This window comes from Musca autumnalis, unplaced genomic scaffold (assembly GCF_047663935.1).
Source record: "Musca autumnalis isolate F117 unplaced genomic scaffold, ASM4766393v1 scaffold_2, whole genome shotgun sequence".
NCBI classification, from domain to species: Eukaryota; Metazoa; Arthropoda; class Insecta; order Diptera; family Muscidae; genus Musca; species Musca autumnalis.
In genome coordinates, this window is record NW_027411755.1 from 119,569,071 (window position 1) to 119,581,423 (window position 12,353).

Genomic DNA, 12,353 nt, shown 5'->3' on the forward strand with positions numbered 1-12,353 from the left:
AAAAAAAACAATAAAGCCGTAATAAGCATTTGTTATTTTGATTTCAAAAACAAAAGTTTGAAACAGCTTCTCCCTTTTCAATGAACTTCCAGTGAACCCAAACATTTTTGCAAGAATTCTACTTTCTGCAAGAAATTGTCCATTTAGTGGAATGAAATGGAAACATTCAAATTGAAAATGTAACGAATTTTTATTCATGTTTTTTCATGTGTGGAATATTGAAAAGCCTATCTTACAAATGATCACTTTAGAATGTTAGTTTAAATCAAATTTTACATGATTGACAGTCTGGCCGTCCATGTTCGTCAGTCATCCACGAACATTTTGGTTATTGGGTAGTAAAAATCTATACAAGCTGTCATTCATGTGTACCGCGATTTATTCGCTTATGAGTGCTCCCGTGGTGCAATGGTGTGCACATCCACCTTGTACATTGAATGTCCAGGTTCGATTTTCAAGCCCGGCAACATCACATTTTCAACTGTGACAAAAATACCCTTCAGCGTAGTGTAGGTGACATTTCCTGAGTATTTCCTGAGTATTTCAACTTGAATTGAAACTTTCATCTATGGGCAGATTGAATACCGACTATAACCAAATCTTTTCCCAAAAAATATGGGGGATTTTCAGAGTTCTGTGGACATTTTTTTAATACGTCCAAGAAAGACAAAAATATGGATTTGAATTGAAGCTCAAAAGTGTTGCGGAGGTGGTATCTGAAGGAATGGACCACATTGTCTGTATTGGAAGTTGATCTTTTTTGGAGTCATTCCTTTGGATAGATTTGATAAGCAAATTCTAATATTCAAAGAAATTTTGATAGATTTTTTGTCGACAAACGAATTGTCATATTTACAAACGTGTTTATCAAACGTTTTCCATTTTTGACGTGCTTTTTTGTTCATGTATATATTTATTTAAAATATTTTTTTGTACTGTAGGGTGGATCTACGTCTCGAAGTATTACGATATGCAAAGTATGGACCAAATCGGTTATTTGTAACATGCCGCGAGCGTAGTTGAACTATTTGAGGCATACTTAGGTGTCATTAGCAACCTTCATATTTATTTGTCCCGGCTTTGCTCATTCTGCCTTGCTCTGTCATGTACAAAATCCCAAGTCACTCGTTCAAAGAAAAACAATAAGAAAGAAGGCTGCAATCACCATAATCAGCTATGCATTTTGCAATCTCTAGTATCCCATAGATGTTTTGGGTACTATGCGGCCCTCCCTTTGGATTCCAAAATGAAATTCCGTATCGAGCCTCATACCATACGGGAGCCCCGATTTACTGTTGTTGGCTTAACCGAGCTTTACATTACCTTTTTAATTGATTACCAATTTGCATTGCTATTTAATTCAGGATTATTTCAGAATTCATTATAACAGATTTATTATAGGACTAAATAGTCCGATAAACTTTATATATTTTATCAGATAAACGTTAATTCTATAGGGGCCATATAATTACTAAATATGATTGACTATAATCTAGTATACTACGAGTATACAAAAGAGGGATACAATAAAATACGTGAAGACTGCTTCGCAGAGGTAGTCGTTAATGTCCTCTTGTGATTTTTTTTGTATTTGTGCATTTGTATGTAACATGCATAAGGAAACGAGATGGACCCATCGTTCCTTCTAGGCATATACATAGAATCAGTTTCCGAGTCCATGACCAAAAATCATGAATGTTTAAAATGTTGTGTAGCGTTACATAAAGCTATTTTAAGGGGTTACCCTTACCAGTCGTGCGGACCAAAAAATGTCATTTTTATTTTTGTCCAAGAAAACTACCAAACTTTTTTAACAGTTCTTTTTATCTGAAAATGCACATCTTGTTTTTTATAATTTTAATTTTTTGGTTGAAAAATATTGTGACAAATGGCGGTCAAAATGGAGGTGGGGTGCCGAAGCTATATTAAAGGTATCAGGAATGCATTGGCTATAACATTAGATTTAGCAACAATAAATATCATATAATACAAATCCTGTGTTTACAAATTCAAATAAGATATTATTACATTTTTATTAGGAATTTTATTAATTCTTCACAAGTGCTGAATGAATAAATATTGGAATAATATTAGATGTTGTATTTATAACATATTTTCATTATCATATATTTTATACATTTATTCTCCCATTTTTGGAAAAAAATATGTTTAGTTTTTCGTCAATATTGACTTCAGGAAGAGATAAGGAAGAACATGTTTTGATTTGCATTTGAATATGTTTTTATTCTACGTAGTGTAGAAAAGCTTCTTTCGGACGATGCTGGAGTCACTGGGATTATTATTCAAATTTGATGCAATATATTAATATTTGGAAACAAATTTTCGTAACATAATAAAATGGCATAAAAAGGATTTGATGGTCGGGATTCTTTCCCTTTCCACATATTTATCCACAAATATAGTTCTGTTAACACTTCTCGCTTACAGTTGCGAAAATATAAAATTTAATGATTTCTTCGAAATCGCTTTGAGAAAAATTAACAACTTTGGACGGAACTATGTACATACAGTTAGTCAACTATATTATTGCAAACGATGAATTTTCACAAATTTTGATGTTTAGTTAGGAATTACTACAAGAAATTCGTTCAATAATGTTGGGTTTTTTGTAAATATCTGTTTATTTACTTGTTAATGACAACATCAAGCCAACAAATTCAGAAATCGGACGGAAATAACAGAAACAACGGTCAAAAAGGATAGGTACCTGGTTTTTGCGGTGTCAACTAAATAATTGCAAAATGAATGAATTTGCAATAAAATCGTGGGATTTCCCCCGATTTTTTTCCAGTTAAGCATTTTTATACCCTCCACCATAGGATGGGGGTATATTAAGTTTGTCACTACGTTTGTAACTACTCGAAATAATCATTGTAGACCCCACAAAGTATATATATTCTTGATCAGCGTGCAATTCTACATCGATATAGCCATGTCCGTCCGTCTGTCCGTCTGTCCGTCTGTGGAAATCACTCTAGCGTCCGAACGGATTGACGTAGGTTGATGAAACTTTGGGAAAATATATTATATGTACGTAGGACTTTTGGTATTGAAAGCGGGCTATGTAGGTCCACGCTTTCGTATAGCCCCCATACAAAATGACGCGTGACGCGTCGTCGTTTTAAGGAATTTTTAAGATATTTGTCCCATTTTACCACCGAATTGGTTGTAATTTGGTACTTTGTGTCTCCAGAAGCCAAAAAACATTCCTACCAAAGTTGGGTTATATAGGTCCACGTTTTGGTATAGCCCCCATATAAGGCCCCATATAAAGTACGCGTCATTTTAGTATATTTTGAATGTATTTGACCCATTTGACCACCGAATTGGTTGTAATTTGGTACTGTGTGTCTCCAGAGGCCAAAAAACATTCCTACCAAAGTTGGGTTATATAGGTCCACGTTTTGGTATAGTCCCCATATAAGGCACCATATAAAGTACGCGTCATTTTAATATATTTTGAACGTATTAGACCCATTTGACCGCGGAATTGGTTGTAATTTGGTACTTTGTGTCTTCAGAGTCCAGAAAACGTTCCTACCAAAGTTGGTTTATATAGGTCCACGTTTTGGTATAGCCCCCACATAAGGCCCCTTATAAAGTACGCGTCATTTTAATATATTTTGAATGTATCTGACCCATTTGACCAAAGAATCGCTTGTAACTTTGTATTTGTGTTTCCAGAGCATAAGAAACATTTCTACCATAAAATTTTTATATAGGTCCACGTGTTGATATAACCCCCATAATACGATATCTCCCGATTTTCGATATTTTGAAGGTTTTAGCCTCATTATCACACCGAGATGGCTGAAATTTGGTATTTAGTCTTCTTTAGGCTTATAAAACTTTCCCCCAGAAATTTTTAGGTATAGGTCCACGCCATCATATAGCCCCCATAGAACGGTACCTTCCGGATTTCGGGTTTTTGAAGGTTGTGGTCACATTAATCCACCGAAATGGCTGAAATTTGTGGTGGAGGGTATAAAAAGTTCGCCCCGGCCGAACTTAACGCTTTTCTTACTTGTTATGATTTATATTGTATGTGGACATGTAGATCCATAATTTTTGATCATAAATTAATTTTTGTGTTTGTAACATAGACAGTATAATCAGAAAAAGCGAAAGTCAGGTAAACGGTTTCGGAAAATATGCTACATTTGGTCTATTCCAATAGTAATAATGGTAAATCCAAAGGGAAATCATTAAACTCACCTCTCGTAAGCTAAGAAGTGTATACAACATAATTTACCGCACCGAGAAAGAAGCCAGGCTCAAACTGAAGTCGTTACATGGCTGGCCCAAAATAGTAACCACACCAATTGGCTGGAGAATGATTAAAGAAATTGATGAATGAGCCCAAAGCAGCACCAGAAAATTGCATTATTTAATTAAAAAGGATTTTGGAGTAAGTGTGTTGCATGGAAGAGTCAGAAAAGTGCTACATAATAACAAGCACTCATCTCGAGTGACTAGGTAAAAACCATTGCCCTCCTACAGCACAATATATAGAAACTATTCAGAATTGTTACAGACATCTTTTCACGCCATCTTTAGTATCGGCATGACGATATATTTTCTGGTGAGACTAAAATTTTGCTGTACTATCACGTTGGGTCTCAAAAAGTGTTGCGAAAGCCCCTTACATCCATGGAAAACCAGAATTTAATACATATTGTAAATTTCGGAAAACTGTCATTTATGCTATGGGGTTGTATACCAAGCAGTGACGTTGGTAACATCCAGATTTTTGAGGAAATAATGACAGAGGAAGTTCATTTAGATATTTCAAAACAGGATTTAACCAAAAGCGTCAAGAAATTTAGGCCTTTTGGCCCTGAAAATTCAAACAAATTGCAACAGAAGTACTACCAAGACAACGCCCCTAAGCATAAATCTAATTTATGTAAGACTTGGTTGTTATACAACAGTACCAAAGTCATTTACACCCCGTTCCAATGTCTAGATATTAACCCCATCGACAATTCATGGGTACCCCAGAAAGAACAAGTTGGGGATAGGCCGCCCACCAACCTGGGGGACTAAATAAAATGCAATAAAGAAGAATTGCAAAAAAATACCATTGGAATACGACATTCCGAAACTTATTTATTAAATTCAGGGACGTTTACGAGCTGTTACTGATGTCCAAGGTGGGCATACGAAATATTAGAACCAACTTTTCGAAAAATACCGTGAAAGACTGAAAAGTTGTGAATTTTGCAATTATTTCGTTGACAGTGCAAATAATGAGTTGTTCTCATTTTTGTTAATTTTAAGAAAATGTTTAGTGAAATTTAGCTACTTTTTATTTTTTTATATTAATAAACATCTGTTAGAATTATACTGTTAACAAAAATATTAAAAATTATATTTATTTATACCAGTAAAATGATGTTTTATTTTAAATTTTGTAATAATTTCGGTTTTGCAATAATTAAGTTGACTAACTGTATGTACATTTGGTAATGATTTAACAATGCTATCATTATCAAATAATAAGTATATATCATATCATTATCAAAAATAGGCTTAAATTTGAAATTAATTCGTCCAAATAGGGTATGAACAATGAAATCCTATAGTAGAATTCAGTATCATTGCATGTTATATTGGACCTGTAGTTTGAGTTCCAACCCTTCGTAGTGTTGAAAATTCTTCGCTGAATTTTTCGGCAATATGTTTGGTCTCTCATATATATTTTTTTTTTTAATTCTTGTTAGGCACCAGTTGTATGTCCAAATTAGCAATATCTAGATTAGCTGCTTGTAGAAATTGTGATAAGGTAAGCTCAAGGAAAGTAGAACATATTGCAATACCCAATATAAAGTCAAATTTGCAAATGCCGTTGTGGAAAATTATTGCATCACTACAGCCTAAAAATAGAAATATGTTAACACAGGTTAATATACATTTCTAATATACCTTATATGTACGGATATAGTAGATGAGTGTCACTACTACTTTTTGTAATAACTATTTATTAATCTAAAATACTAAATAAATTATAACAAATTTCTTAATTATAAGTAGTAAACTAATCTTACCATCTTCCCCGATTTCCTCCAACAACTCCACTATCTCCTAAAGCAATTCATTATAAATGTGGACACAATCATGACTTTCAACTCATCGGGTCTCACAATAGGAAGGAAGTCGTTTTGATGATTTATTCCGCTTCTGAAACATATTGTTTGGTTTACATTTACGAAATCCACTCGATTTCGACTGTCAAATCCATAGGTTAAACGTCAAATGAAATCCAGATGAGATTTCATTTGATGTTTGAGCTACGGAATTGACAGTTGAAATCGAGTGGATTTCGTAAATGTAAACTTAGCATATGACATACATAAAACAGCCGACCTCTTTGGAGATTTCCGTTAAAAGAGTTCAAATTTTCGAAATTGTAGCAAATATATTTTGGATTCCCGTAATCTTAAAATGTGGGACGCACAATGTGTGTATAGTGCAGACAGATATTTTGATTTAAGAATGGCTTGTACTCCATTATAAATGCCAGACAAAGGATGCAGAGTTTGCAAAATGCTCCTTTTGAAAAATCGGAATAAGCTAACCACGAGAATCTTTCTAACCACGAGAGTCTTTCTAACCACGTGAGTCTTTCTAACCACTTAATCTGAAATATTCTCTTTTTTCCACATTTTAACTGTGGCTCAAAAACATAGGACGAATTTGGAGTCCATGTTTTTAGATACAGATTTTGGTTTGTTTCATTGTCAATGGGTTTACCAATGTTTTGACCTATGTCGTAAATGTGTATATGGCTCAGTGAATTGACTGAAGTTTGATCATCAACAGAAATTTCTCGCAATCTGATCTGGTCGATAGAACTTCATATGTCAAAGATAAAAAATCTTCTCCTCTCATCTAAATCAAGGGTGAGAAAGATTAATTTTGTAATTTTAGAAATGTGATTTTGTTTTGTTGTCTATCTTGGGAATCGAACCCGGACCTTCAGAGTGCAAAGAGAGCATGGTCTTTTATATTCCTTGACGTGTCTCCGGAGTGACGTCTTAGGCGAGGGAGTGAGAAAGTCACTTCCAAATGCTGACTGGCGTCAACCAAATGATGTTTTTTGTTTGCGTTTGTTCACGCACAGTGTATGCGAGGGGGAATAGCAAATGCAAAGACAAATCAGTGAGATCACTGAGTATACTGTCTTTGCAAAGAAACATAGCCCTGCTCTATTCCAGGTCAGGCAACCAATACGAATGCATCGGCTTTGAATGTGTTGTGTACGTGTGAGTCACAGCGAGAGGGTAACTTTTTTCTCTGAATAAACTGTGAGAAATTGTGTGTGCATAACATCAGTTCGGTTGAAATATAGAATTTCGTTAATATTGTTAGTTTATGTTTAAATCATAAAATGATTGAATAATGCTATTGCAAATAAAAAATGTGGTATTTAATATTTTTAAATGTTTGTATATATGTATGCAGTGATTCACAGTCAAAAGTATCCACTTCACTTTCTTACATTACTTTTCACTGTGAGGTAAAAATCGATGTTGTATAACAATTTTTAATTTTTTATCTAAATTTACCTGAATTTCGTTAATTTTATTTTATAATATTTAGGTCAAGACACTTATGTAAAAAAATAAAAAAGAATGAAGTCGCAATTAGCTCTTAGCAATCGCAGTTTTAATGAAAGAAACAGAAGTGGATACTTTTGACTGTGAGGAACAAGTGTCGTTTAGGGGCACGTCTGGGATCGGTCCGAAATTTTTACCATAGGTAGCCCTTGGAATGAGAATGAAGTCGCAATTAGCTCTTAGCAATCGCAGTTTTAATGAAAGAAACAGAAGTGGATACTTTTGACTGTGAGGAACAAGTGTCGTTTAGGGGCACGTCTGGGATCGGTCCGAAATTTTTACCATAGGTAGCCCTTGGGACCCTGATTCCAACGATATATAATTTTCCGGGGGGAAGTCCATACTTCCCTAGATATGGGTCTTGACATTTCGGAAATTTCGTACTTTCACACCTTTAGGTTGGGTAGGGGCACCTCTCGGATCGGGCTGAAATTACAGTAGATAGTTCTTGGCATCCTGAATACAACGATATATAATTTTCCGGGGGGAAGTCCATACTTCCCGAGATATGGGTCTTGACATTTCGGAAATTTCGTACTTTTACACCTTTAGGTTGTAATTAGTAATTAGATTTTCCAATAATAATTTATTAAGTTTCTATACGTCAACATAATAAAAAAGAAAACAATAATAAAAAACCAATAATTAAAACCAAATATGTGGTTGTCGGCAGCACCTTCGTTTGGCCGGAACTTCGTCTTCTTCACAATTATCCTCGGGACAACTTACATCCAGTGCTATAGGGTCTTCTGTAAGACCCATTCTTAACTCCTCCAATTCGCTGTCATCTGTAGACTTTGTTGGGTCATACAGCTGACCAGCAAATTTTAGGAATTCAAGAAATGGGTCTTTTTTATTCGTTTTGCACCATCTCAAAAAGATAAACTTCTGAATATAACCGTTGAAATAAATTTTTCGACGGTTATATTCAGCAAGTGATCCCTTGAGATGGCGCCATAATCCCTCGATCGTATTCGTGTGCTGCCCTGTTTTTGGGTCCACAAAATTTTTTGAGTGGTTAACCCGATAGTGAGTGTAACCCTCAATTTTCAGCGAGTCGTACGCCTAAAGAAAAAATTCATTAATATTAAGAAAGGTTCAATCTCAAAACACTTACCTTCCAAAGATCCGATACGATGATGGAGCCCGGCCGAATATATTTCCTTATTAAAGGAATCAGAGTATCACGGCTGCGATCTTCAACAGGCACTATAAAGCAGTTGTTACCCAGCAAAATATTTGCCTCCAAAGATGCAGTTAAATTATATGTACACGTAATCTGGAAGTGCATCCAATTATGCATTTTCACTCATGATTTTTACAAGAGCGTGACTACTGAAAGATGCACTCCAAAGCACTGCATTTTAACCAACCCTTTGGCACTGCATTTTAACTGACCCTTGGTACTGCATTTTAACTGCAAATGGATGTGATTCTTTGGATTGCATCCAAAAGCGGTTAAAATGTGAGGAATGGAGTGCCTTTTTCATGACTCCGTTTGAACTGCATCAAAACATGCCGTGATAGAAGTAGTCTACATTGCACTGCTTCCAATTTATTTTGCTGGGTAGTGCCTCTCTCCACACCACCAAACACCCACTGTCCTTCCACGGCATGCCCACGGTTATATTTCCGTTTGCCTATTTTCGACTCATCAATTTCGACATATATTCCTGGGCCACCAATTTGCAATAATGTTTGAAATGAACTGAAAACCACAACTTCCCTGCAGAAGTTATTCCAGTCAACTGCACATTTGTTTCCTATTCCTGTTTCTTCCATTATATCGGATAATGGACATTTCCTCTTAACCCATAAAAAACAAAAAAGAATAATTTGATATAATGACAAATGCTAATTTTCGAAAAACGTTCCTTTCCGGAGGGAACGCTTGAAATCGCATTTGCCATTTTTACGGCCCCGAAAACGCTTTACGCATCTAAGTAAGAAGGAAAAAAAAAGATTTATTTATTTGTTTTTCTTTTTGTATTTTCTTCTTCAAATACTTTACCTCCACCGCCAACCATCAATATTATTGAAAGGCCGCAACTCCAACACATGCCCCCTTGGGCACTGTAAAACCCCTTCGTCCGGTATAAGCCCCCACTCCTGTAGACTTTTTAAAACGGTCATCGAAACTTGACCTTTTTCTTCAAATTCGAATAATTTTGCTATTTCCACCACTTTTGTAAACATATTTTTGTTTTAATTTAAAGCAAAATTTCCACCAAAACACACATTTAAAAGTAACGGTAAATCGAATTTTAGAAAAGGGAACTTACACAATCAGCTGATCATGTTACAAAACATTGCTGTTTTTATAAATTACAATGTATTGGAAAACGGAATTCACGATTACATATGAAAATCACAAAACATAAAAAACGGAATTCGCGATGATAGTTGTTCATATAACCATATGACAAATCATAACACTTAGTAGAAATCAAAAATAGATACATAATTCATACTTACGTGATCAAAACTCTCTTTTAAGTTGAAAGTGTTCTTAAGTAACCGGCCTTCGGCTTGGGATTTAAGACTTTCTCCTATGGACAGGGTCAAAAGTGGGCTACGCGATCAAAACTCTCTTTTAAATTGAAAGTGTTCTTAAGTAGCCGGCCTTCGGCCGAGGATTTAAGACTTTCTCCTATGGACAGGGTCAAAAGTGGGCTACGCGATCAAAACTCTCTTTTAAATTGAAAGTGTTCTTAAGTAGCCGGCCTTCGGCCGGGGATTTAAGACTTTCTCCTATGTACAGGGTCAAAAGTGGGCTACGCGATCAAAACTCTCTTTTAAATTGAAAGTGTTCTTAAGTAGCCGGCCTTCGGCCGGGGATTTAAGACTTTCTCCTATGGACAGGGTCAAAAGTGGGCTACGCGATCAAAACTCTTTTTAATTGAAAGTGTTCTTAAGTAGCATGCCTTCGGCCGGGGATTTAAGACTTTCTCCTATGGACAGGGTCAAAAGTGGGCTACGCCATCAAAACTCTCTTTTAAAATGAAAGTGTTCTTAAGTAGCCGGCCTTCGGCCGGGGATTTAAGACTTTCTCCTATGGACAGGGTCAAAAGTGGGCTACGCGATCAAAACGCGTGCATAAAAGTACTCTCCATTAGCTTTAAAACGATGCCCATATTGCCCACGTTAGAATTGTAAAATGTCAAGACCCATATCTCGGGAAGTATGGACTTCCCCCCGGAAAATTATATATCGTTGTATTCAGGATGCCAAGGGCTATCTACTGTAAAAATTTCAGCCCGATCCGAGAGGTGCCCCTAAACAACCTAAAGGTGTGAAAGTACGAAATGTCAAGACCCATATCTCGGGAAGTATGGACTTCCCCCGGAAAATTATATATATTGTGTATTCAGGATGCCAAGGGCTATCTACTGTAAAAATTTCAGCCCGATCCGAGAGGTGCCCCTAAACAACCTAAAGGTGTGAAAGTACGAAATTTCCGAAATGTCAAGACCCATATCTCGGGAAGTATGGACTTCCCCCCGGAAAATTATATATCGTTGTATTCAGGATGCCAAGGGCTATCTACTGTAAAAATTTCAGCCCGATCCGAGAGGTGCCCCTAAACGACATTTAAGCCGAAGTCCCGATTGCAGGCAAACTGTACGTTTAAGAGAAATAGTAATTTAATAAAAAATGCACAGAAATTTCATTTACATATAAAATTTAAAGTTTTATCAATAAAAAAAAAAACGAACGTTAAATGGGCAACATTTTAAATGGAATTTAAAAAGTAATAAATTTTAAAAACATAAATGTTTATACTTCAGGATAGGTTCATTAATGTTTTCATGTTAAAAATCATTTAAAAAAAGTAAGAATGAAGGATAAATATATACATACATAAATATTTTTATTTAAATTTTCTAATGATAAAGCACGAAATTAAAAATAAAATGTTGCATTTCAGGCGTTATATAATACTAAAGAAGAAATAATGTTTTCATTTTATGGCTAATTGCACTTCCATTAAATCAATGATCACTTTGATTTTGATAATCTTTGTGACAACTAAGAAAATGTCTTCTCATATAAAACGTTCTTTGGAGTGTTAATGTTTTTTGGCACAACAAACATTCATAATCACCGAAAAAAAATTTCGGCTAATAAAAAGTCGTTTTCATACTGGTCAGTCATTTCTCTATGTGTATTTATACGTACAATCAAGAAAAATAGCGACTACACCACCTTCTTCGTTGACTGATCAGACAAGACTGCTTGTTTCTTTGTTATTGGAAAGCGAACAAGCTGTTCGGTGGTGAGTGCACATCGTATTGTCTCGCTCAGTATACACTAGGGATGTCCACGCCTGCACGTTGTCGTAACAACAGAGAATAACCAATTCAAATGAGAGCATGTCAGCCATTGTTTAAAAAAGGTACGTTACTCTCCCATCGATTTTCTCTCATTTATTTTGGACACCGATGGTATACACAGAGTGTGCTTGTGTCTGTACTCTCAACAAGCGCACACAGGCGCCTAATTGCCTGACCTGGGAATAGAGCGTGAGGTGAAATGGCAAACTCTCAGAGAACACAACTCTCTCACTGCAAATACAACTGAAGTCAGGGATGCCATGTTGGTGGTTTTCACGCTACATGTGGTGATTTTTGGCGTACAAAAGACACTTTTTAGGAGTCGCAGCGATTTTTACGCAACGTAGATTATTGTTATCATTTTTAAAGCAAACGAAAA

General features: G+C 35.6%; 1 protein-coding gene across 1 annotated transcript in view; it reads right to left on the minus strand.

Annotated features, from left to right (window-relative positions):
• Positions 1 to 9,552: 9,552 nt before the first annotated feature.
• The window catches only part of LOC141395033 (uncharacterized), a 123,040-nt gene continuing 120,239 nt past the window's right edge, over positions 9,553 to 12,353 (minus strand). Inside the window, exon 3 of the mRNA XM_073970399.1 lies at positions 9,553 to 9,579. Within this exon, the coding sequence (XP_073826500.1) occupies positions 9,553 to 9,579 (27 nt within the window). The remainder of the gene's footprint in view (positions 9,580 to 12,353) is intronic.